This window comes from Fundulus heteroclitus, unplaced genomic scaffold (assembly GCF_011125445.2).
Source record: "Fundulus heteroclitus isolate FHET01 unplaced genomic scaffold, MU-UCD_Fhet_4.1 scaffold_54, whole genome shotgun sequence".
Taxonomy (NCBI): domain Eukaryota; kingdom Metazoa; phylum Chordata; class Actinopteri; order Cyprinodontiformes; family Fundulidae; genus Fundulus; species Fundulus heteroclitus.
The window spans coordinates 986944-1013915 of NW_023396967.1; the positions used below are offsets into that span (position 1 = coordinate 986944).

The window sequence follows — 26972 nt, forward strand, 5'->3', positions numbered from 1 at the left end:
AAAGACGGTCAAAGACTACAAGGTCAAAGACAACAAATTACTTAAATCACATGGAGCAACGGATACGTTAACCAAGATATAAATCCAAAACAATAGAAGTGATCTTGCCTTAAAGATTACAGGCCTGAGCTTCTTTAAAAGCGCCTCTGCCGACAAATTCCAAGTTCTGGCTTGGATGACAGAGCTCCTTAAGTCTTCTCTACAGCTGAGTACAGGCACCCTGCAAAGGAAGGTCCTTTCATCTGCTTCCACGGGATCCTGTTTCCTTTGGTCATTATATATCTCATGACTATTCTGAATCAAGACGGACTGGTGAATTGAGAAGCACGTTTTGGCTTTAGTTGTTTCCCCCCCCCCACCATATTAGCTCGGAGCAGCAGCTTCATTACTGCAGGTGAGGCCTTAGTCTACCAGTTCATCTCTGCTCCATTCCAACATGACTCGTAAACCAGACAATATTAATAATAGTACTTCGGATTTTACTTTTTAATTATGAATTATGCATTTTATTTGTCAGGGATCTGAAAAGTCAAACAAACAGTACATCACAAAAGTTGCATTGACAGCAAAAGAAAGAAATCTTTTCAATAAATCCAGTAAGATGCTTTAATTCAAAATAAGGCATTTTACTGGATTGCCAAAAAAAAAAAAAATTCCAGGATGTATGAGATTTTTGCCGCCATCCTACACACATTTTTTGTATGATTAGAATGTAAGTTTTGCAACAGCAATATCATCGGTTTAAAAAATGTAAAAAAAAAAAATAAAAAAAAAAAAATATCCTGGCACTACAAGCTGGCACTGTTTTACAGGGCTAAATTAAAGGCCCCTTCATGGGCCTTCCGTTTTTCCGGTACTCATCATCTACCTGCAGTGAACTTAAGGAAAGCTATGGTCAGGTACCGCTGCCTGACCACAAGAAAGGGTATTATTTTCATTAATATTATCTTCATTAGCTTATACAACTAATGATTGTAGTCACATGGAGTTAAACCAGTGACAGCAGGTAGATGATGAGAAGTCCTGGAAAAAAGGAAGGCCAGTGAAGGGGCCTTCAATTTAGCCCCGCCCCCAACAGCAAAACAGTGCCAGCTTGTAGTGACATCGTAGCTGAAGGAACTCTGCAGTGACAATGAAAACATCTCTCATTGAAAAAAAACTGCAGTATAAAATGTGAATATCATCATAAGGATTCACTTTCTAACATTGACTTTTCAATGTTTGACTTTTAAGTGTCTAATTTTCAATGCCAAATCACTTTTTCAACATCATTGCAAGTGATTTTTCAAAGTTTAATTTTTCAATGTTTGAATTGTACAATGCCAAATCTCTGTTCAATATCACTGCAAGCTGCCACTGTTTTAGCTCCATACAGTAGCTGCACAAGCAGCCAGCTTGGTAGCCAAACAGAAAGGAGCAGGTGGTGTTTGAAAATAAAGTACATTTTAACTTATCATGATATTTAAATTAATTTTGCCGTGGAGGTGTGCCACGATCAACTACCCTGAAGGGCCATGTTCGACAAATGATTTTGATCACTATACGTCCACTGTTGGATTTACTATAAAACTTAACACCTAAATCCTCACTTTATTTTCTATTGATGTACATGGAGCCAATTCACAGCAAAAGTAATCTAATTTAAAGGCATTTCATAAGAAAAACAAGATCATATACAGTGACATACAACAGAATTTAATCCAGATTCATTTGATTCAGTCCAGTTTCTTCTAATCAATTGAGTCAAGTTCAAAACACTGACAAAAAAAAAAGGAAGTTTGGTCCAAAGTTTCCCAAATATACTTACTTGAACAATTTGTTTTGTAAGGATATTAAAAATATTTCATTTCCAAATAATTTAATGTAAAAAAAAAAAAAAAAAAATCAGGAAAAAGACTGCAGAAAATTCTTGTGATGCAATGATAGCAAAACCACATAGAATGAAGACCTACAGGTACATCAGAGTCAACTAATCGGATATTCTTTGCACGGGACCTCACAAATATAAAAAGCATTTGTCAGTGGTTAGAAAACAAAACAGTATTGTGTATTGTGTATTGTGTAAGCACCAAAATACTTCAAATTCAACTCCCATCTTTCACCACCCAGTCATACCCAGAGGAGACAGGTCCAGTCCTGAAAGCCCTCCAAATGACCCCGAGCTTCGTCACATTAACCTGTGCTCACACTGGGGTGCCTAACGGGGGTCCCAGTACAGAACGGGCGAACCTAAATCCCAGTGAAGATGTTTTTGGCCTTGATCACCATGCCCATCGATCCCTGGCTGATTCCCACTCAGATACGTCTTATTTTATTAGTGGCTTCGGCCTTCTGCCGCCCCATTCGGCTGTGATCAATACTAGCATGAGGATGGGCCTTATTTTTCACTTTTAGTGCCTTAACGCTGTTTAACCGTGTCACCTGATAAACGACAGGCCCTCCCCAAACACTGATTTCCTATTGATTTCTCCCTCATTCAGCCATCCCTTCTTTCGTCACTCTTCCATTGTTTTTTATCTCCACTTATCTCTTCTCTCCTATCTCTATATGTTGACCCCACACCCACATGAGGTCTGGTAATCTCTCTCCCTGGGGGGGAGGATACTGGAAAAGAGCACATACAGGTACCTGTTCCCCTCTTGTACCAACTAAGAGAGTGATACTTTGTTGCCACTGGAACGTTTGTCTTTTCCATTTTCCATCATTATCCACCAGCTTACCCACACATACAGGCTGGAGAGAGGATGTGTGTGCATAAAGGCATCCTCTAAGCTGGATGCAGTGAGCTCCATGCAACAGATGTTATGACAACCTGGAGGGAGACAGCTCCATCCATCATCCCCTGAAGTCCTGATGATCAAAGCAGGGTTTGGAAGGAGTTGGGTTTGTGGAGAAAAAAAAAGACTCTGGGGTAACTTGCAATCTACTTACATGACTTCTATCGGGGCTATAATTGTATAAACATCTAATATGCGTGCACTATGATGGAAACAGATGATATGTAGAAAAGAAAATAAGATCACAACAATCAGGAATAAAACTCAATTTAAACATAGGAAAAGAAATTACTAAGAGGAGGATTGACATGCTTTTTGACTACACCTGTTTGAGCTTTCTCTCTCATCTCAGGCAGTACATTATTTATGCAAAATTAAACCTGCTATTCCTGCTTAGTCTGGCTCATCCACTCAGTAACCGCTTTATTGATCTCTCATCTAAAGCACTTCGGTAAATCCAGTGCACTACCTGCCAGCCTTACAGCCATTAATGCCAGGTTCCGTTATGACACAGACTTTAATTCCTAATTCAGGGGATAATACTACTGTCTTATCATCGTGAACCTCTTGTGCTTATTTGAATCCTGATATATGCATACATTACCTAGTTTACACATTTTGTGTAATCAAACTTCCTACATTCACTAATATTGTAGCTTTTGACAAAAAAAAAAAGACAACCTGCAAATGTTCTTTACTGATTCTTGCAAGAAAACTACCAAAATGTTAGCATTTTGATTCCAGATACAAATGTATGTAATATATTGCAGTTTGTGTAAAAAAGAAAAAATATGCTAGTAAAAGAAGTGTGTGCATTTGAAAAGTTTTATACTTTCATTTTGGTACACTGCAATCAGCTACAGAAACAAAGATTATGCAATTTAGAAGAAAATATGGGTTTAGAATAGATCGCAAATTTATCCTTATCACAATATCACAGATCGCAACGTGCACATCGCAAAGAACTTCCTGCAGTGCAGTGAGTGTTACGTAATTATTTAAAGTGTAACTCACCCCAATGTAAATGCATCAATCCGCCCCCAGAAACTGAAACAGAAAGAAAGTGGGTGGTTCCAAGAAAAAATGGCTAAAGGCTGGTTTATGCTTGACGAATGTATGTTGTGCACGGAATGAGACGTGCCGACACAACATCTGCAGCTTTTGGCTTTTCCTCCGAAGTACCACTTATACTCCTAGACTGTAGAGGGCAGCGTTGGGCTTATACACAAAGCATACTACACCCCACTACACACTGAAGTAGAAATCACAGTTGTTTCCAACATTTTAAAGCGTCTCTCTTCCAAGAGTGACACAATTTCTATCCAGGAATTGTTGATCACTGTGATCATAAAGGTGTCTATATTTATTGCATAGTAGCCAAAATTACGTAATATGGCTGTGCTTACCTCGCGGATGCGTCAAGCATAACCCAACCTTAAGTGTGGGAATGAGCGGTGGGGGTTAATCAGGGCTCGGGGCTGTGATCACTATGAGGTTGCCAGAGGTTGAGGAAGGCTGTGGAGCCCAGCGGGGCTGAGCCTTATCATTTTGAACCACTGGCTCAGTGATGCCTGAAACCAATGCTACTGAGGCAGTGGAGGACAGAATGGGTGCAAAGTGTTAAAGTGATGCTACCAGTATCATCGCTGACCAAACAAGTTCTCATGAAAATGTAACAAAATTGTACAGCTAGGCCCAGGCTATACTTTAAGTACCCTGCATTCAGGCTCTCAGTGCCCCTAATGTGTTAGCTGGCATCTGTTGTTAAATGCAACATAAAAAGTTTGAGAGGGTAAAGAGGGGGTACAGTTAATAAACGACTGCACAGTTGTGTCATTTCCAAAACATCCCAAGTTGATCAAAGACGATCTTTTCATCTAAACCTTGTGACTAAGATTAAGATGGAAATTATGACTGTTTTTGTTTTTTAGAAGCTGAACAGAAATCTGGAGTCTATGTTGGCTATGATCCTAAAGCAGGAAGACATTAACGCTTCCATTTTTTTGTATTCATCACAAGCTATACCGTTATCTGAACATTTACCAATATTATCACTTATCACAACTCTTCCGAATGTCTTGCAGCCCTAGAAGAAAACTTTGTTTAAGGAACAGTTTGTGATTAAATCAATTTTACAGCTTTATTAAAACAAAAAAATAATCATTCCTAGTCTTTTCATTAGTATTGTTAGTCTCTGTCAGTGCTCTTGATTTCTAAAATGTGCTCAATCAGGTTTAGGTCAGGGCTCTGTGCAGCCCAGTCAGGTTCTTCATCACCAAACATATGAATTCATGTTCCTATGGAGCTTGTTTTGTTTACTGGTACACACTCATGTTGGAACTGTGGCGCCCATCTCCAAACTGTTCCCTCAAAGTTGTAAGCAAAGAATTGCCCAAAATGTATTGGGCTATTCTGCAGCATCAACAACTTCTTTAGCTGGCATTAAGGAGTCGAGCCCAACTCCTCTAAAACATCCCCAAACCATAATTGCTTTGGCACTAAACTTTACACTTGACACGATGGAACTTGGCAAGCGCTGCTGTCCTGGCACCCGCCAAACCTAGATTCATCCACTAAGCTGCAAGACGCAGAGTATGATTCGTCTCTACAGAAAACAGGTGTGCAATGCTCCAGAGTCCAGTGGCAGCATGCTTTCTAACACTGAATCGGACGCATTGCACTTGGTGATGTAAGACTTAGGTGCAGCTGCTGAGCCCTGGAAACCCATTCTATGAAACTCTCTATGGACTATTGTTAAGCCTATCTGAAGGTCACGTGTGAGTTTGGAGGTCTGCAGCTACTGACTGCAGAAAGTTGACATCTGTGCAGTATGGGCTTCATCATCTGCTGACGTCACTGATTTATTTATTTTTTATTTTTTTTGGTAGGTTACCGTTTAGTTATTGCCCATATGGCATCCTACCACAGTACCACGCTGGACTTCACTGATCTCCTCAAAGTTACCCATCCCTTCCCTGATGTTAGCAGAAACAGTCTGCATGCTTTCATGCTGGATTTTACACACCTGTGGCCATGGATCTAATAGGTACACCTACATTTAAGTATCTAGAGAAAGGAGCCAGTACTTTTGGCAATATAGTGTAAATCATTAGTAGTTTCCAAATTGCCCTGCTGTCTAAATTTGCAGTAAACTCAAAATGGTCTTATTTCATTCTTGAAATGCAGTGTTTATATTGAGGTTTTGAGGTTTGAATTCTTATTGTACACTTAAATCACTGATAAACACCTTTATGCACACACATCCTCTCTCTTTGGCTGTACATCTTAGAAGTTCAGGTGTATCTTGTTAAGCATTAAAATATGCCAAAGTGACACATCAACATGCATATGTTATTTTGTTGAGATGTCATGTCTCGCGTGTTAGGCTCAGATGTTTTTCATTAGACAAATCTTTGACTTAAGCTAGTGAACACTGGGGCTCTACAGCTTATAATCATTGTGAAAGTCCGGTTCCCTCCGATTTAAGCCCGTTTGCAGTTGCTATGACCCGGATAACTGAGAATTTGCACAGGCATGAACCAAAATATTTATGCCTTGAGACACCCGCACAATGCTTATGTATATACTTTTATGTATTTGTGGTTCTGTTTAAGCCATAACCTGTACCAAATTCCAGCACCGCAGTTAAAATGTACAAGAACACAAGTGCCACAGCCTAATTCACATTTCAACTTGCAATTATGCTGTTTATCTGTTTGAGAGTCTGACGGGACGTTACCGCTTTGCGAGTCGCCTAAATAATTAAACAGCATCTGTTATGGAAGCATGACCTGGCATCTTTTATTAGCCACCACCATCCATTCTTTAACGGCGAGTTAAGTGATAAATTGACATTTACAGTGTGCCCTGCCAAGTTACACCGGGTACAGAGCACACTGAGAAACTGGCCGTGAAGCAATAACTGGGAAACAGGCAAGAGATTTTCTATTAACACAAGGGGAGAGGAGTAAAAGAGGTTGGGGGTGGAGAGGAGGGGGGTACCTGAAGTCCATTTTCTGGAGCAAAACTGCCCCGCTCTCACAGCTGCTCCAGCCTGTCTGAAGAGTTCAAGGTACAGGCCTGGAGGAGCTCTAGCACCAGCTAGTGGTATTAGAGTCGTACTGCCAAGACAGACCACAGCAAACACATTAATCATGACCAGGGGAGTGTAAAATTCAATCGGCTCCTTCCATCCATTTCATGTGAAGCAGACTGAAGGCCGGCCTTGTAGTGCCGGAAAAAGGGAGGATGGAAGAAAAAAAAAGGGGAGAAAAAAGAAAAAAAGGAGCTCCCTACACTTCATCAGAACCCCCTACTTCATAACAAATGGAGTGTCTCTCTGGCGGAGGAGTGCCATCAGAAACGCGCGTTCTCTCTATCCATTTAATCCCGGCAGCGGAGGAAGGGTCAGGGAGGGAGCAGTGGGCACGTGTTCTGCTCTCCGCTCGCCGCTTCTCCAGTCACACAGTAAACTACCTTTTAGGAATTGTTTCTCAATAAGAAATGATCAGTCCATTTATCTGCGCCAGGCGGGCCTGTCTCCTCACCCAGACCTCCAATATTTTTCGTTTGACCTGATCAGGGCTATAAACTAGACCGAGACACTTTCAATTTGTCACCCGAGGAGGCCTCTGCAAGTCCCAGCCTACTGATTGCATCCAGCCTCCCAAATATAAAAATTCCTCTGGAGCTTGAAACCTCTTAAGTGCTTTTTTTCCCTCTTCATGTATACAGCTGCTTAGAGACAGAGTCAAAGCGGTGGGAATGGTTACTGACTATACAAGTGTCATAATGTTTGTGTCTTCTGGTTTTTATTTACATTTATGTGTCAAACACATACAGAGCCTTCAAGTATTCATAGTTGCTATGTTTTGGCATGTTGGAACCACAGACTTAAATGTATTTCATTAGGATTTTATATCAGGGCAACACACAATTGCAACCAAATGTGGGATGGAAGGAGATCATTAGTGTTTTTAAACTTCTTTTTTTTCTGTTTATGCAATGGGGAACCTGAAACGTGTTGCTTGCATATGTCTTAAGACCCTCGTGATTTAATACTTTGTTTTTACGCTCACTTGGGTTATGCCTCTACCACCTTATTAATTTAATTCAATTTTATTTATATAGCGCCAATTCATGAAACATGTCATCTCAAGGCACTTTACAAAGTCAAATTCAATCATATTATACAGATTGGGTCAGATTATACAGATTGGTCAAACATTTCCTATGTAAGGGAACCCAGTTGATTGCATCAAAGTCCCGACAAGCAGCATTCACTCCTGGAGAAGCGTAGAGCCACAGGGAGAGTCGTCTGCATTGTACATGGCTTTGCGGCAATCCCTCATACTGAGCAAGCATGAAGCGACAGTGGAAAGAAAAACTCCCCATTAACGGGAAGAAAAAACCTCCAGCAGAACCAGGCTCAGTATGAACGGTCATCTGCCTCGTCCGACTGGGTTACACCCAGAGAGTGAAACGTCTTGGAAGTCTCGACACAGTGTTGTGGGGTTTTGGGCTGTACTTTGACAGGGTCATTTTTAGACACCAATATGTTCTGGTCATAAGCAGGGGTGCCTAAAGGGCAGACCGTGAGTTATTACCAGCCCTCGACACAATTTTGTGTGGAATGGTAAAAATTTGACTTGTAAGAACATAAGACAATTTATTATTTAGGCCAGTATTTTCAATGACAATTAAAATCTTCAATTGGAAAATGTTTAGGAAAAACACAAAATGTAAATCTTTATTAACCACCCTTTTTGTTTTATAGTAAATAGGATCACTTTTACTCAATAGCAGACTTGGGCTCACTCATTCAGTAAACATGCCTGATTATAGCAAGTATTTTCAAAGCAACAATGGCCAAAATCTTTGTTATTAACAACGGATTAAAAAAAAAACATAATTTTTTGTTTCTAAACATTTGTTTCTAAACAAATATGTTAGAAAACTATCAACCCATAATATTTTATGACATTCCATGCCTTTCTTTTAATAAAGCAAAACATGCAAGACCCTTTGTATGGTTCTGGATCTACAGTTTACAAATCTCTCTTTGATTCGCCTTTCATTAGAAAACTGTGTTTTCTCCATTGCCGAGATTTGTGGGGGGTGGGGCGGGGTTTGCTGTCAAATGAGTGTTTTTAACTAAAACAATAATACATTTTTTGTGGCCTGCAAGTACTTCCAACTTAATGATTTTGGCCTATTTTGACACCACTGATTTAAACCTTTGTATTGTAGCTCTCGCTATATGTTTACATGCATTGGTCTGCCCACGTCTCAAGTCTTTTGCAGCCTGCAACAGATTTTCTTCGAGGATTGTCCTGTGTTTAGCTCCTGAAATCTTTTCATCGACACCGACCAGCGTCCCCGTCCTTGCTGAGGAAATGCATACCCACATCATGTTGATGTCACCACCATGTTTCAGTGTGGGGATGGTGTTGACAGGGTGAAGCACACTTTTACTCCCCGGTGTACACAGCAATTTGCATGTAGGCCAAAAAGCTCCCTTTTTCTCTCATCTCCCCTACGTGGTTTGTGGCAAGCCATAGAGGAGACTTCCTATTGGCATCTTCCTGCCAATTTTTCATACAGGCCAAATTTGTGTAAGACCAACGGTTCTCAACTGACTCTCCCACCTGTACTGGATTTTATTCGGAAGTATCAGAGTAAAAAGGGCTGAATGCAAATGCAAGTCAGACCAGCTATTTAGTAGCAAAATAAAGTACTTTACACTGTGGTTGTCTATTGCATAAAATGCCAATAACATACAATAAAGTTTGTGGTTCTAACAAGACAAAATGTGGAAGCATTTAAAAAGAAGGTTAAAAAAAAAGAAGGTATAAATACCTTTTTGAGACCTGGTAGGTAAAGTATATTGTACACTGCATCAGTACAAAAAGAAATATTCCAAAAACAAGTAAAAGCACTCATTACTAATTATTCACCGAGTGGAGAAACATTAACTACCTTGTTTTCTTTCAAAACATGAACAAACTTTGAACAGGGGATAATTACAATTCACACTTGACTTGCTCTCCCATCAAGCCCTTTAAAACGGTTAAACATTCCTCGAATTGGACGGAACATGTCAATGATTTTTTTTTGACAGCGCTGAAATATGACGAGGAAACGCTCAAGCACGCACTCGCAACCTGTTCAAGCTGCCGCCTCGTTCCAGTCACATGCCTGCTATTAATCACTGATGCCTCCGGCTGTCACCTCACATGTATGTGCTTATGAAACACTAATGGGCAACTGAGCGAAACGAGAAAACACATGTACTAATGTAGCCTTTCTACTCTTACTTGGTTTTTGTCGTCTGTGCACAGATCAGGTGGACAAAGTCAGCCTTACCACTGAATATTAATGAGACACATGAACATCCAGAGTCCCCAATAGATCCCTAGAATAAAAGGATAAAAAGGTTTTCTAAAAGCTTTTTAGGCCAAGAAACATTTTGGTTGTCATACTGGCAATAATATAATTTTAGCTTTTAAAACCTGATTAATATGCCTTACAGCCAGAGTCAATAAGCCAAACATAGTCGAAATGCAAGTTGTCTTTTTTTTCCCCATGTAAAATTTTATAATCCCACTAGGCCTTTCAAAAATGTCTCTTTTACATTCTGTCATATTAGATCTGCAATTTTTGTGTGAGTCTTGTTGAGATTTGTTGTGATGGACCAAGAAATAGCGGTGCATTATTGTGAATGATGCATGGTTTTCTACTCCAACTCTTTAATGGTTCCTACCGGCTGTGCACATCTAGATCAGTCTCGATGGATAGAGCACTGGGCTCACAGCATCACAGATGCCACCATACTTCACAAATCCACCTGTAGTGTTTGTTGCTTAAAGAAACAATCAATCTTAGTCTCCATTAATCAATGCAACCAGTTTCAGATACATTCCCACTAGCATTTAGCAAACATATTTACTTATGGAAAAGCTAATTTCTTGGCCTGTCTTCCGAACTATAGCTTGTTATGTAAAGTTTTTAGGGCTACCCATAATTGTAGTACCTCTATATTTACATTCAATTAAATGTACTCAAATTAAAAGGTTCTTTTTTTTAACATTTAGGCTACTCATTATGAGTTCAGGGTGTTGTATGAAACCATTTGTCTGAGTAATCTTAGTTCCCTTTGACATCTGCAGACAAAAGTAAGAGGGTACAATTTATTTGCAAAAGCCTTTCATTTCTTATTTGTTGCTCAAATAGTGGCAGATGGATACATTTAACAGCAGAACAAATTTTAAAGACAAATAATGGCTTTACTTGCAACAATGGCTCCATTACTTTTTTAAATCCCACAATGCACAACATGTCACATCTTTTGGAAAGATTACGGCTTTTATTTAACCTTTGACTATGTCGATTGTTTGTTTTTTGTTGTTGTTAAGATAAATTAACTCTCAGGTTTTGTGGCTCAACCAAAAACAAAAAAGCACAAGTAGTAGTAATTAACAAAATCATGTGATTTTCACTTAATCAGTACAAGGCAGCTGTTAAAAAAAATCTTGTAAGGCACACAAAGTGCTGCACATTAACACGTACTACTATGATTTGTTACTGTTTTCTTGGGAGGGGGGCAAACCTAAATGGCTCAGGTGATTTTGCCAACTTTTAAATTGGCAAAATCACCTGAAAATGTGTGCACAGTGCACACCTTTACTCACCTGAAGAGCAGGTGTTGCAGTTTCCCTGTCCTGTGGTCTCCACATGAACAAAACCTATTTCTTTGCAATATCCAACATCTGCATGAAACAAATAAATGTGCTGAGCTCCGATTTTGGCTTGCCGAGGCAGATTAGGGTGCGCGTCTTTTAGGACCCTGCCACTTGTGTTTCGCTAAAATCGGGTGACCTCTCAGGGTGTCTTTCTTTCTTTCTCACTAACATGCTTAGTTTTGTTTTTGGATTTATTTTATTTACACTAATACGCAATTTTATCGTTAAAAATCACAAACTACGTCAGGTTCCCTTGAAGATGTGCGACCATTAAAGATCAGGCAGTATATAGGCCACACCTGACCGCACCTGACTCTGCATACGTCTGAAAACGAAACATGATCTCTGAAAAATACTTCTAGAATATATATATATATATATATATATATATATATATATATATATATATATATATATATATATATATATATATATATGAAACAAACATTTAATTTGTTTCATAGTTTTATATGAAAAATGAAATCAAAGAAAGTAATTTTGGAAGAAAAAGTAAATATTAACCTTTTCGCATGAACTATCTGAGGCAATTGTACTCTGTAGTAAGTCATCTGTAGCTCCTGTTCTTCTTTATACAGCACTGCTTCATTTTATTGATGTTTGCTGGCATTTGTTCAGGCACAGCTTCCATAAAGTCCATTTTGCTTAAACTGAGGTGTGGGGTCGTTACAGACCCTGGATTATTTTCTTTTCCAGTCATTCTGCCTTGGGTTTCCTGTTTTTTGGTTCATTGTCCTGGTCAAATCTTCAGCTGTCTAACAGATGGGTTCACATCTGTTTCCACAAAACTTCGGTATACTTTGGAGTCCATGGTCTGTTCAGTGACTCTAAGATCCTATGATGGCTTCTTTGTATATCACAATCTATACACAAGGTAAGTCAAAGTGCTTTGCCGCAAAATAAAGCAATAGGGATAAAGAGAATCAGATTAAAATCAAAAATTGTTGTAATAGAATCAAATGAATTAGTAAGAGAGGAAATTAACTGATAAAGTAACATCTTACCTTTATTGGAAATTCGCATCGAACGATATTTTCATGCCAAATCATTACGCCTCCACTACCTGGTTTGGCAGTAGACATGGAGTCTTTGTGCAATCATCAAATCGCATTAAGTCCTTAGATCTCTACATTATTCATATTTTGTCAAATGGCATTGTCCCAGTAGTATTCTAGTTCATTTAGGTGCAACTTTGCAACTCTAAACTGTGCTGTCTAATTTTTCTATGGAGTAACAAGGTTTTTTCCTGGCAACCCTTCCTGACAAACCATACCACTAATTGGGCTGACATTACCTGTAACATTTAAAACACAAAAAGAAAAATAAATAAATAAAACGGCTGAAGCATCTGAAATGGATTTCTTACGGTTCTTGTAATTTCTCAAGCACTTTATGGTGTGAACATACTGGGACGTCCACACCTGGTAATATTGGGAGCTGTGTAAGATGTTTTCCCACTTGTGAATGATCTCTCCGTTGAAGACAACAACTTTACATTGTAATTGTAAAGGACCAATGATTGCTTCTTTAAGGTTATTGTGGATCTCTTTCCTCCTTAAAATTGTGTTAACACAGCCTTATTCTCCAGAGAAGCAAACTGAAAAAAGGATATGCTTTTAAAGAAGTGGTATCTTCTCCTGGTGATCAGTGCGTTTGATTATCAACAATTTGCTGCTACTTCCCTTTAATCCTTTCCCCAACCCTTTTCACTGTGTTGGTGAATCTATTTCCCCCTGCACTGTGATTATCTTATACAGCACCAATATGGGCTGCTTGAACCAATCATGTTATGATCAAGGGGCCATTACCTTCAAAGAAAATTCAAAATAATAATTATAGTGATTGGGCGTTCTCCAGTTTGATGCTTTTGCAGTGAAGTGAATTGACAGTATAAATATTAGAGGTATAAATCACCAGCTTTATCACAATATATAAATTTGGTTTGATGATTACGATGTTACGATTTCCTATCTATGCGATCGATATGATGCGATATCACCTGCCCATCTAACACTATTATTTACATTCCTATTCACTCACAAAAAACCCAGATATGATTGACCATTTTATTTCTAAGCAGGCATTTAAATCAAAAACAGCATTCTTCTAATTTTGATATAATAGATTATTATGATCTATTAATAATAATAGATCATGTTAAATTTAGTCTCTTGCCTTGTGAATTTCAAAATAAAAGTGCATCTTATGACAATATGGATCGACACATTTTGCATCAATGTAATTGGATCGTTAATCATTTAATCGATAAATCATTGTGGATCGATGTATTGTTACACCCCTAATGAATATCACATAACCCTTGAAGAAACCCTACAAACGGCCCAAAACTGCTGGCTCCTTTAAATCACGTTCTTGTATACAGCAGGAATTTGATTGCAACCTTTTTACCCTTTTCTGAAACATGAGACAGAAGATTTGGATAGGAAGCAAATGTAAAATTAAGCCTGAATGTATTGGCACATTTAAATTTTCTGTATTTTTATATATCTTTTTATTATTTCATATAACCCGTTTATGCTCATGCTTTGTTCCCTTTCCGTCTTTTCTTTCATGTGGTCAAACTCTTTGGTGTGTGCGCTACAAATTGCCTACACTTGCCTTAATGGGAGAACAATACAAAGATGTGAAAATATTTCAGTAACTCAAAATGCAGCCGGTAACATCATATCTTGTAGCAACAATCTTCTGAGTCAAATGGACTAAAACGGTTTTTAACACTTTTCCTCCCCATAAATGTCCCTTTAAACAGACAGATAACTGCAGCTACAGTCGCACGTCCTCTCCACACTGCATCATTAAGCTGACATGTGTTAACAGTAAAAAGCTGATACAAAAAACACTTCCCTTAAAGAGATTAAATGCATACAGACACTGATTAATGTCCTGCCATTCGCTGATTTTACTTATAGCTGAAGCTTTAGTAGTCTTAGTGGAACAACAGTGCCACCTCCTGGCGAATAGACAGCATGATAAGTACAATAAAATAACCTAAATAAATAAAAAAAAAAAAAGCAACCATAAGCAGGTAAGTGTTATGACAATAAGGCTTTATTTAAAGGATGTCACAGGAAAAATGATAGTTTTGATCTCAGAGGTAAGCTGCTACACACGTCTACAGATCACTGCTTTATACTCCGTCTGCAGAGGAGGGTGCTCAGTCACGTTGGAACGGTTTTCTCCTCAAATACAGCTACAAAGTGAATAGGTCGTGGTTAGAATACCATTTAACATGCAAATGCACTTCCATCTTATAATCTAATAGGTCTGAGTGCATCCTATGTGCTGTAAGGTATTGTTTTTGGGTGTTTTTACAGTTTTACTTGAATTCACTGAGCTATTCTAAAGACAGGTTCTACCACGGAAAAATTAACAAAGGTAGACGTGTCGAATTTGGCCATTCCAGCAGCGGACCAAGTGAAGTAAAGCTTTTAGGGTTGGAATAAAAAAAAAATGGATATTAATATGACTTGGTTCATGCAGATGACATGGAATGTGATGCATAACATGTTATTGAAATTATAAAATACAACCAAGCATAAAACAAGACACTAACAAATAAAAAACAAATTCTGTATAGGTGGCATTTAATGATGGAACTAGTTGAAAAATGCCTTTTTAATTTAACGAGATGCTGGATGTACGTCTAAATACTTTTCTTTTGTTATCACAGCAACAAATGGCATTTCTTCTCTCATTTTAGTTTCACAGCAATACAAGTACAATATTTGGGAGTATTTACATATTTCATCTGTAAGTGAAATGTGAAACAAAAAGAATTGGCACAGTGTGGTGACAAGGCCACTAAATCTGAGCTATAATGGAGCTTCTTCACAGTATCAATCAGAGAACCAGATGCTGAATGAAAAAATGTAAAGAAAACCCTGAAACAGTGTGTAGGTCAATATGACAACATTTACATTGAAAAAAAAAATTAGAAATGAAGGCAAAATTAACAGACATGATAGTACCAAGTAAGGTTAAAAAAAAATAACGAATCCCTCACTGGGAAACAACCTCACAGTCTTTTGTCATTCAGTATTTATCTGCTACAGAAAAAAAAAAACATAGCTTTAAAAAAAATCCTGAAGCCAGGTGTGGATGGGCCTGTGGCACAGGAGCTGAATCCTGGACCTGAGCCTGCTTCGAGTACAGTATATATACACATTTCTAGTTGTATGAATGAACCATATGACCATGCTCAAATGGGTGCCGTTCAGGCCCAGCCTGGCCTCCTCAAACATTCATTTCTATGTAAACAGACATACAGCCAAGAAACTGAACAAGTGCTGACATTAACTCTAAAAATCTACAACTTTTGATTTGTATTTCTATTGTAGCATGGCCACACCAAGTGGAGTGAGCCGTGTCGGTGGACATGGACAATAAATATATATTACATCTTCATATATACAATGGAAATGGGTGGGAGCACAGTGGTAACTTTGTCTTGCTTTCCCCTTTGGGTTTCTGAGGGTGGTTCATTCAGAGGACTCTAGATCTCTTGCTGGCCAGCGAACCATGCTAAAAGGCAAAACAGAGACACTGAGCAGAACATTCCCAAAGCAGGGGATAATTATTTGGAGGATGGGCTATAACGATACCTTGGCTTGCTTGTAAAAATGAGGCGCCAGCTCGACCAGCCAGGATGACTCCACAGCAGTCACGTCACGCATGTAGTATTTTGACGTCTGCACCACTTCATTGAAGACGACCCTAAGATTTTCAGAAAGGGTTTAAAAAAAAAAAGGAACATCCACATTTACAGTAATTTGTAGAAGTGTGGTTTCTACTATAACCTTTTTTTCTTTTTTTTTTACATTTGTCAACCACAAACCTCTGCATTTTACAGTTTACGTTTGAGTTTATGTGATGGATTAACACAAAGTCGTGTAATATTGGAAAGCGGAAGGAAAAGGAGTATTTTTCAGATTCTTATGAAAATAAAAGATGAAGAAGGTTGAGCATACTATAGGGATTAAGGGGAAAGCATTAGGCTGGTTTAAATCCTATCTGTCTGACAGATTCCAGTTTGTTCATGTTAATAATAAATCTTCAAACTCTAGGGTCACTTGTGGAGTACCACAGGGTTCAGACCTTGGATCTCTTTACTACACTGCAAAAACAGAACTACAAATAAGTCAAATCTTCTCGAAATTAGTGCATTTGTCCTTGATTTGAGCAGGTAAATAAGATGATTTGCCAATGGAATAAGATCTTTCCACTTAAAATAGGAACAATTCATCTCCATCATCTTATTTCAAGTGCAGGATGTCTAATTTTCTTATTTTAGGGGCAAAGATACTCATTCCATTGGCAGATAATCTTGTTTATTGGCTCAAATCAAGGATGAATAGACTAACTTTAAGAGCATTTTACTTGTTTTTAGATCCGTTTTTGTAGTGTATATATATATATATGCTTCTGATTGGCAAAATGATCAGACAGCATGGTGCTGATGACACTCCGCTATATTTATCCACCCCACTACAGCTTTAGCATCACTGCTGCAAAAAATATACATCAAGAATGTGAAAAGGTCCAACAGGCCAAAAATATGGGAGCCATGCAGGATTTGCATGCATAACACTTTAAATATAATATTCCACACAATGTTGCATCAAAGAAGTCTTTGGTGATTGCGATACTGCAAACATTGATCCCGAAATGGCAACTGCAATGCAGTACATATTTTGCAGCTCTGCTCTAGATTGTGTTTAAAGGTATAAGGGAGATAAAATAAATGAAATATATAAAAAATTATTTTTCTATTTATTTTATTAATTAAAATTTGCATCTTTTTCATTCTATTTCACAAATCTGTACTAATTTATGTTGTTCTATTACCTAAAATATCAGACTACACTAAAGGTTGTGGTTGTACAAAATGTAATAAAGTTCTAGAGGTTTGAATAATTTTACAAGGCAGTGCACCTTGTCATATTTTACAAAACATTTACAACTTTTCGCTAATATATAGTTACTAATGCATATTCTAAGTAGTAACCTGAGAAAAGCTGTGCCAAAGATAACATACTGACCATTTTGGAGGTTTCTCTCCATACAGCACAGAGTTGGGGTGGATGTGAAGTTCGAGATCATCTCGTAAAGTCCTGGCAAGACAAAAGAAGAACTGAGTTTGAAATTCAAAGCTTAAAAGCATTAAAGGGGAAGTCCGGTCAACAAGGAAAAATCAGGGTATCATTAGCTATAACTAAAACTAATACGTTTGTGGTTATTTAATGAACTTATCTTTAATCAATAAGAAAATAAAAACATAAATTGTCGTCTGAATCACTGTGTATGGGGGCTGACATTACTGCCCATATTTGGGCAGTAAGGGGCGTTTGACATCACATCCTGGGGCGTGGAAAAGCGGAAGCGGCGACAGCATTTCTCTCCGCTTTCCATGCAAAGTCAATAGGAGCCGTTCTACACAGCTGCGATCATCAATAATTTTTTCGGATTTCCAGAGGACTTCACCGCTGAAGCAACAATGCCCACGTGCATGGCCATCGGATGTTCCAACACAACTGGTAAAAGTGGAAAAAAACATTGCTTATTTCAACACAGTCACTTCAGCGATCTCTCCTCCGCTGTGTGTGTGTGTGTTTGTGTCTGTGTGTGCGCGCGCTCAGCTGCAGCGCCGTGCAAAGCTGTGCTCCGCCCAGCATGTGCTGGAATGCTCTTATATTTTAATACTTATACTATAATAATCAGCTAACTTAAGTCACTTCAGCGATCTCTCCTCCGCTGTGTGTGTGTGTGTGTGTGTGTTTGTGTGCGCGCTCCACGGCTCAAAGCCGTGCTGCGCGGAGCGCGCACATACACACACACACACACACACACAGGCGTGTATAGATATATTCTGTAGGACCCGACTGAGTTTGCAATGGAAAAAGGTGCGCTGGATTCCGTCAAAAGTCCGGTTTCTGTCAAGAAACTCTTCTAAAACATCCATATCGCTATCAGATGATGATGACTCCACAGAACTCTCATCACTGTCACTAAGTACTTCCTCACTCTCTGCTTAGTACAGAGCACCAGCCCTCGCCATCTTGGAAAATAGTGCGCGTGACAAACAGAGCGTTGAAACTTGCTCAACAGCGGGTCCGCCGAGTGACGTCAAAAAATGGGAGGTGACAGTACTATTCTTGACCAAGATGGATTCCTCCAAATAAACATGATTAAATGAGAATTATTATTAATTAAAAAAACTTATAATTTTTTGCACAGTATGTAGTAGTTTTATATTTAAAGTACTTTCAGCAGTTTGAATTCTGATTTTGACCGGACTTCTCCTTTAAAAACGCCCGACTGAATGGGAGCCTCACCGATAGGAACCAGAATGGTGAATGCGTGCAGCATTAGCGAAGAACCCAGACACGATACACTTCAAGATCACATCTGGATCACCTGTGGGAAAACAAAGTATTACGAGTTAGCCAAACGTCTGCAGACAACATCCTCGGCTGATTTAACTTAACATAATCATGATAAAGACACACCCTCGCTGGAAGTTCGTGGCACTTTGAACTTGTTCATGAGACGTCGCAGCTGCTCTCGCACTGTGACGGCGCGCAGCAGACCTTTGTAATTGAGTAAATGCTCCTGACACCATTGGGAGCTTTTCTGGTGCTGCAGGAAATATACAGCAAACAAAAAAAGGGTCCCACTTGGCATGATTTCACACGCATTTGACACATTCGTCAAATTATGAGAGTTCACGGCAGCCTGAAGAGCCATGCTGTACCTTAATAAATGCCTCGTATACGTTCAGCATGGTGAGGTGGTCTCCCTCAGCGACTGCAAACTTCCTGTGTTCACGAGCCTGCAGGGGGCAGATTGCCAAAAAGAAACAAGATAGTTCTTGAGCTGATGAAGCAGAAATTACAAAAAGCTCCTAAATTTTTTTTTTACTTACGGCATCTTTCTTCTGATTGGGCGGCACTACAAATATATTCTGAATCTGCATCATCGCTGCAATGGTAACGATCTCCTTGGAGCAGCCAAAGTTTCCAGACTCTAGGAGCATCTTAGCAAACATGGGGCTGAGAGGAAACTCGGCCATCCGCACGCCCATGGGGTCGGTCAGACGGCCGTAATGGTCCAGACCTGCCGTGAAAACAAGCGGGCTGTGAACAGGGTGCGTGCTGTGGATGCGCCGCTTGGCCAGTGCATGCAGGCACACAACGCATGGCATCAGCGCTGCAGCTGAAGGACGGCGTGTGTTTTCACAGATGACGACCAAAACGTCTCTCACCTCCAAGAGCGTAAAGAAGCTCCAGAGCCTGAACCATAGTCTGGGCTGGAGGAGGCTGGATCAACAAAACAAAGGAGAATTAGTTCAGTCTGGTGTCTTTAGATCTTTACAGACACAAACTGTTAATTGTAAGATGCCTGAGTGCATAGTTTTTTTTATTTTCTTCTGATTTGAAACAAAAACACACAGTTCCTTTCAAGGTGGGCGAGCAAACTACCTTGAGCGTGGGGGGGCACTGTGAGCAACTTACAGAAAGGAAGCTAAAGCGCAGCACGTTGTCTATGCCTAACGCTTTGAGCTGAAGGATCACAGGGGCCAGATTGGAGCGCTGCATCTCTGGAACAGTAGATGCTGGAAGCTTCTCGTAGTCTTCCTCTGATGCACGAAACAGAAACAAAAGGAGCAAAGGGGAAATTATTAAAAAGGGGACCGCGTTTCCTCGTTTTTCTTTTTCTTGTAATTGCGTTTCAGCGTACCTGTGTACAGCCTAAAGCACTTCCCAGGCCGGTTTCGTCCAGCCCTCCCAGCCCTCTGGCTGGCTGAAGCCTTGGAGATGGGAGTGACCACCAGGGATTCGATGGCCGTGCGAGGATTGTAGGCCCGCAGCTTCACAAACGCGCAGTCGATGACAAACATTATGCCACTTATAGTAATGGAGGTCTCGGCTATGTTTGTGGCCACCACGATCTGGAGAGAAACAGGAAAAGACGAGCATGATTGATACCTTTTTTTGTTACATTGAAGTCTGTTTATAAGATCTAAAAAAAAAATGCTGAGATATCCAAAAGGGTGGCCACTGAAAATCGTGTGCCGATACACCCAAATGCAGCAGTGACTGAAATGCTTCCTGTAACTGCTGGTAAAAGGTGAGCGTCACTGTAGGATCTATGCCCATAGATCTATCATGATCTATGGGCATATAACTACGCTTTGTTTGCAGTCTGTGTCTAATCTCATTCATAAAAAAAATAGAAAAGAAAATGGGGAATTACAAACATGTTGATGAGAATCTGGTTCTAAGTCAATATTGGTGTTTCCTTTTGTTTTCATGTTTTTACCTGTTTTTAAATTGGATTGTTTTATTTCTTGTTCTACTAATTTTATCACCTACTGTTCCGCTCTTTAATTGAAAGCGCTTTATAAAAAACTTATTATAATAAAATAAAGCTGTAATCGCATTGTTCCAAAAGTTTGCACACCCTTAAACTAATTCTTTGTTGAACCCCTCCGATTCAGATCCAGCATTCAGTCTTGTTGAGGTCTCACCTGTTATCAAGTGTAGAGAATCTGATCAACCAGAAATAAAGGGTCAGTTGGCATAGTTTAAATTTTCTTGACATTTTCAGACGGTCTGGAAGTTGAGCAGTAATTGTTCAAATCTGTGTGGTCTCCACCGTTTAGCAGCAGCAGAATCTGATTTTCATAAACTTGCTGCGTTTAAACTCAGGTTAACAACAGGAAGGAATTGATTTAGCAACATGATCAGATGACGACATAAAAAAAGTATAGAGAGTTTTCAGGACCAGCAGTGTTGTTGTTTTTTTTTCTTTTTTTACAATGAAAGTTCAACAGAGCTCTCTTTGCTTTAGGCACAGAAAATGGTGCTAAAGTAAATAACTAAAATCTAAGAAAGGCTCAGAGCTCCCTTCAGCTAGTGATGATTAATCTACTCAACAATGAATCAGCAGAGATCAAAGGACTAGTTAAAACATCCACATGATTAGTGTTACCTGTTTTTTTTTTTTTTTATTTAATTTTTGAACATCAAGAAACCTGAAAATTATTTAACACTTGTTTAAACCTTCACAGAGTGGCACAATTTTGCAAACTAATATAAAATGTAAAATATATATATATATATATATATATATATATATATATATATATATATATATATATATATATATATATATATATATATATATATATATATATATATATGTGTGTGTGTGTGTAAAAGAAAAAATGTTTCCACTCACTTTTCCCTCTAAATGTACGTTTGTGAGGCTGGTAGGGAGACCAGCACATTAATAGAGGTGGTTAATGCCACACATGGGCCCCTATTTGAGGACACAACCAATTATTTTTAACTATATTTGAGAGAGATGTTTTGAAGAGCTGACTTAATTGTTATTTAGCGAGTTAGAGCTACGCATGGAAAAGACCCAGTTGGCACGTAGCTTGGAGCCGTTCTGGAGCAGCACTGATAAACTGATGGGAGGACAGGTAGCAGGGAGGAAACCACAATTTTGCACTCCGTGTATTTTTGGTTTGTTTATGATAGAATTTAGAGAAAGGTCCCACTTAACATTAAACAGGTTTTTATTATGACATTAAATGACAGCAATGGGAATTACCCAAACAATTGTACTTTTCTATATCATTAGACAGAAAGATAAACATTCACCTTGCGAACAGTAGAGGGAGCCCGGTCAAAGACTTTCATCTGGTCTGCATAGGGTAGACCAGAGTACATGGGCAAAATCCTCAGATGCTTTTTCATACCAGTCCGAGAAAGAGATCTGGCCTGATCCTGCAGCATCGACACCACCTTCTCCACCTCTTCCTAAAACGCATTTTAACAAAAGGAAAAAAATTCTAACTTAATGTGTTGGTGATACCAAAGCCTTTGGTGACGATCAGTTTATAAACCTAAAAGAAAAAAAAAAAAGTAGAGAAAAACAAAATAAAGATGATGGCTCACCTGTCCAGTGAGGAAAGCCAGAACGTCCCCATCATCCTCCATCTCATGGATCTTCATCACGGTTTCCACTGTGGCCTTTACGTAGTCTGGGACGGGGCTAACAATAAACCAGAGATCAAAGTTTTACAGGAATCTTTAAGTTAAACGTGATCTTGAATCTCCATTTAGACTACCTGACGGTGTAGAAGATGTCCACTGGGAAGGTGCGTCCCTCTACTGTCAGGATCCCACACGTGTCCTTGTTCGGATCCCCAGTCTCGTTCAGGTTAAAGAACTCGTGGAATTTCTTCACATAAAAAAGGACAATATCATGGTTAATAGATTGAAAATTATGGTTTTAAATTCTAATTTTCCATAATTACACATTTTGCTATGACAAAATCCAAATAGTAAAACGTGAAAATACTATGCAACATTACAAGAACAAACGCTTTCACCAGCATTAAAGTTATTAATTAATTTGCAAAGTTAGATAAAAGTCTTTTTTTTTTTTTGGCTGACTTGCTTGACACAGAGCAGTCGTGACGCTGTCCCAGCAATCTATCCATCATCAGGCTATTGCTAGCATGAGCGCATCGTTATTCCACCTGAAATCTACGCGCCTGCCTCTGTTGATCTTTTCATGTTAGCTTAGCATATCTGTTCATCTTAATGATGCAGTCACCTTGGCATCAAGAGTGGCGGAGGCCACAATCACCCTCAGGTCTCGTCTCTTCTTCTGAATCTGTCGAAGAATCAGACAAAAACACAAGAGAGTGAGAGAGAACAAAAAAAAGTGATGGCTAGAAAAGAGGGCCAAGGACGGGTAAATAATCATTTATAGCCATGAATGATTTAGAAGATTTGCTCACTTAGCAAGGAATTAGCAAACTCCCATTTTAAAACTATAGTTCAATTAAAGAGTTGACACAGAATATCAACTAAAGAGCTGTGAAAAAAGTCAAGGCATACAAACTGATTTAGCACCACTCATCCCTCTCATTGAGGTAATATAAATTTAAGTTTATTTACATAGCACTTTTCAGTAACAGCATCCAAAGTGCTGTACATGAACGAAAAAACAAAAGAAAAAGCTAAATAAATAATTGACTAGAATCCTTTCATACATTAGAAACATACAGTTTGAGGTCTGTGATCTGACCTTTCTGACACTACAACTAAAACTACAGTTTGTAAACTAAGAGCAGGCTGCCTATCTAGGCGTATAATCAAACTAATTAACTAGCTGATATCAATTAGTTATACAGAACAGGAAAGGGGTGTAAAAGTTCAGTTTTATTTAGCAGGTGTATATTCTATGCATTTGCATAGTGTATGTATCAAAATAGCAAAAACATATTATAGATATTATTAGAACAATCCTTAATATGTCATTATGATTTCAAATGAAAGCTGTGGGATTGTTATAATTTGGAGTTTGTGTGTTAACACCTTGATGCTGAAACCGTGGTATTTGTATTCAACAATGTCACACAATAACAACCTGAAGCCAGTCTAGTTCAAATGTGGTGACCAACTGCGAGAAAAATCACGTTTTGCTTGGAAGTGAAACACCATTTTTACATTAATTACCTTCTTCAGTAGACCAATGGCGATGTCTGTGTACAGAGTCCTCTCATGTGCTTCATCCAACATCAACACACTGAATGCAACAGAGGAAAGCAGAGAATTGACTACCAATAATAACCGGAACTGGATTTTAATGTTAAAACTCAAACAATCTTCCTACATAAGACTTATAACCATACATAAATATAAACTCTGGCCACTTTATTAGGTACACCGTTCAAATGCTTCCTTACAAAGACAAAAACTCAGCAAGCCACAAGGCAGGAACTCTGTGCATTTATGCATCCAGGCGCTATGAAAACAACTTGCTGAAGTTCAAACCGAGCCTCAGAACTGGGGAGAAAGAATTGGCCTTAAATGTGGCACGGCTGTTGTGAGATGACAATCTTCTGGAGTTTTCATGCACAATCATCTCTGGTTTCCAGAGAGTGTTCCAAAGAAAAGAGAAAATATCCAGTGATATTTTTTTTTTGTGCATGAAAATGTGTCCCTGGTGTCGGTAGACCAACTTGAGATGGTTATAAAAGGCAAGAGTACCTCAATAAACTACTCATTAGTCGTTACAATCAAGGCATAGGGAATACCATTTCTGAATGCAAAACATGTCAAACCTTGAACCAGTGGGTTTAAAGCAGCAGAAGATCACATCGGACAGACACCCCCCTCTCATCTAACAACTGGGAACTATGGATACAATTCGGGCACAATAACAAATATCGCAGAGGAACGGATTTGAATTTGTTGCCTTGTCTGAAGACTATTCAGGGTCAACATTTAGATGAGAGGGTCAGAATTTGGCCTAAACAAGATAATTATCCCCTAAACAAGGGGATCATTTCGTGACACACTCCGTTTACATGCCACAGCCAACCTGAGCATTGCTGCAGACCCTTTACGGCCACGGTGTACCCGTCCCCCTACTAGGACGATGCATCATGAAGCTCAAATCATCTCAAACAGGTTCCCCGAACATGATAAGTTCACTGTAGTCACCAGATCTTAACCTAACAGAGCACCTATACTAGGACTGCCCTCAGGATTGTGCAGCTAACAAGTCTCCAGCAACCAATTGATGCTGCTACGTCAAAGAGGACCAAAATGTGGTTAAATATATGCCGCGAAGAATCGAGGCAGTTCTGAAAGCAAAACGCGATCCACTGTGACGTGTGTCTAATAAAAGGTGTAAATAAGGGTGTGCCTAACAAAACGGCCAGCGAGCGTGTCCTTCATTTCTAAAACACGTACCTGTATTTTTTTAAAAGAGGATCGGCCATCATTTCTCGCACGAGCATGCCGTCTGTCAGAAACTAAAACCACAAACGCATTAGTAAAAGACAGAATACCATGAGTCAGACTGAACCCATCTTCCTCTGGCTACCTTGATCCTGGTGGCGTGGGGATCAGAGCAGTCGTCGAAACGGATGGTGTAGCCCACCTCGTGTCCCAGCAGGGCCCCTCGCTCCTCCGCAACACGGTTTGCCACCTACCAGCCAGAGGATTGGGGGGGTAAAAATGGAGACTAAAGTATCAGATTTGAAGCTGGGCACGTGTCCTACAGTGTGAAGTTAATTTGCCTCCAGCCAGGTGACATTGGCAAAAAAAAAAAAAAAAAAAAAAAAGGGGGGGGGGGGGAAGAGGACATCAGCTGAGCTCTTACAGAGATAGCAGCCACACGTCGAGGCTGCGTCACTCCAATCACTTTCCCCTCCGCTGCCCAGCCAGCCTCCAGCAGGTACTGATTGAAGGCAGATGAAAAGGAGAGAACAAAGCATGAATAAGACATTCTGCATAAATCAAGCTTTAGCTGATGTGGCCCAAAACTCTGCTCTGTAAAGGAAAGCAGGCTGCTAAGCATCCATACAAGGTCATATTGAGCCACCGTGGGGGTAGGGTGGTGGTGGTGGTGGGGGGGGGGGGGGATGCTGCATTCGTGCACCTTTGGGAGATTTTACAGACACTAACCTGGGGTATCTGTGTAGTCTTCCCGCATCCTGTCTCCCCAACTATTATCACAGTCTGGAAGCTTTCCACCAGGTATAAGATGTTGTTTCTGTGCTGCATCGGGAATGAGGAGAGGGGAAAAAGAAAGGCACAGACTGAGCAAACAGGGGGAATAATGATAATAATCCTGCTAATGCACTGATCCGTGTCCGTCCAAAACCTTGAAAACTGGGAGCTTTTGCCGCTGTTTCTCTATGGAGAGGGCCGTGTTTGGGTTGAAGATGATGGGGGAGCCGGTGGTCTCCGAGCTGAGGTCCCGTTCCTCCGAGATGCCCGGAGCCTCGGAGCCTGGAGCAGAGCAGATGGCGAGAGACAGGAGGAGGAGGAGATATGTTTTATTAAAGTGTTAGCCGCAAACTAAAAGGGGTTTCCAAGAGCCTGTTTAGCCGGGATTTTTGGTGCAACGCCCTGTAGAGAAACCCCGTCTTTACCTGCGACCAATCAATTTGCTATTAACATTCCGAGCCGCTTTCATCTGGGCAGGTAAACACTTGGATTCAGCGCGGTTGAGCCTGAGTTGAAGCGCTCAGGCTGCAGAAAGCACGCAGCAGCATTGAGCTCCGCTGCAGACTCGCGTTTATCACCGACTCACTACGGTAGCCGGAAATGTGCAATTACGGAGCCCAAACACAGCCTTTCGTGACCTTTTACTTGTTTTCTTCCCACTTACCCGGCTTCCAAAATTTCATCGTGGAGCGGGGAGCCGCCATCTTGGCTTCTACGTCACGCCAGGTTTCTCTGCCCACGAGACTGACGCTTACGACCTGGGCTTTCTTCAGATTTCTGAATGATGTCAGAGTATGGCAAGCCAACGTACCATTTAATTGGTGAACACGGCCCCTCGTTCTTTGTTAAGGAATACTAGTGTTTCTGTCCTGAAT

At 39.7% G+C, this 26972-nt stretch overlaps 1 protein-coding gene and 1 long non-coding RNA gene across 2 annotated transcripts in view; both read right to left on the bottom strand.

The window, feature by feature from the left end:
- The window catches only part of LOC118561043, a 93835-nt gene extending 82207 nt beyond the window's left edge, over nt 1-11628 (bottom strand). The window contains exon 1 of the long non-coding RNA XR_004929739.1: nt 11468-11628. This is a non-coding gene — a long non-coding RNA (uncharacterized LOC118561043). The remainder of the gene's footprint in view (nt 1-11467) is intronic.
- A 2955-nt stretch (nt 11629-14583) lies between these two features.
- On the bottom strand, nt 14584-26801 carry zgc:158828 (probable ATP-dependent RNA helicase DHX35). Its single transcript, XM_012862336.3, has 21 exons — nt 26762-26801; nt 26252-26379; nt 26053-26145; nt 25748-25825; nt 25469-25573; nt 25336-25397; nt 24094-24163; nt 23186-23245; nt 22695-22807; nt 22522-22618; nt 22225-22383; nt 20294-20504; nt 20068-20192; nt 19818-19872; nt 19479-19669; nt 19308-19385; nt 19063-19192; nt 18889-18970; nt 17596-17667; nt 16159-16270; nt 14584-16078 (listed from the first exon to the last, which is right to left on the bottom strand). The coding sequence occupies exons 1-21, from the start codon at nt 26799-26801 to the stop codon at nt 16040-16042; spliced, it is 2100 nt and encodes a 699-aa protein (XP_012717790.3). The 3' UTR covers nt 14584-16039.
- Nucleotides 26802-26972: the final 171 nt, after the last annotated feature.

Coding starts and splice junctions, on each gene's coding strand:
- zgc:158828 (XM_012862336.3), bottom strand. CDS start 26,801: ATGGCGGCTCCCCGCTCCACGATGAAATTTTGGAAGCCGG. Junction 25,398..25,468: donor CCCACGCCACCAGGATCAAG/GTAGCCAGAGGA, acceptor TTGTGGTTTTAG/TTTCTGACAGACGGCATGCT. Junction 23,246..24,093: donor CCATTGGTCTACTGAAGAAG/GTAATTAATGTA, acceptor ATTCTTCGACAG/ATTCAGAAGAAGAGACGAGA.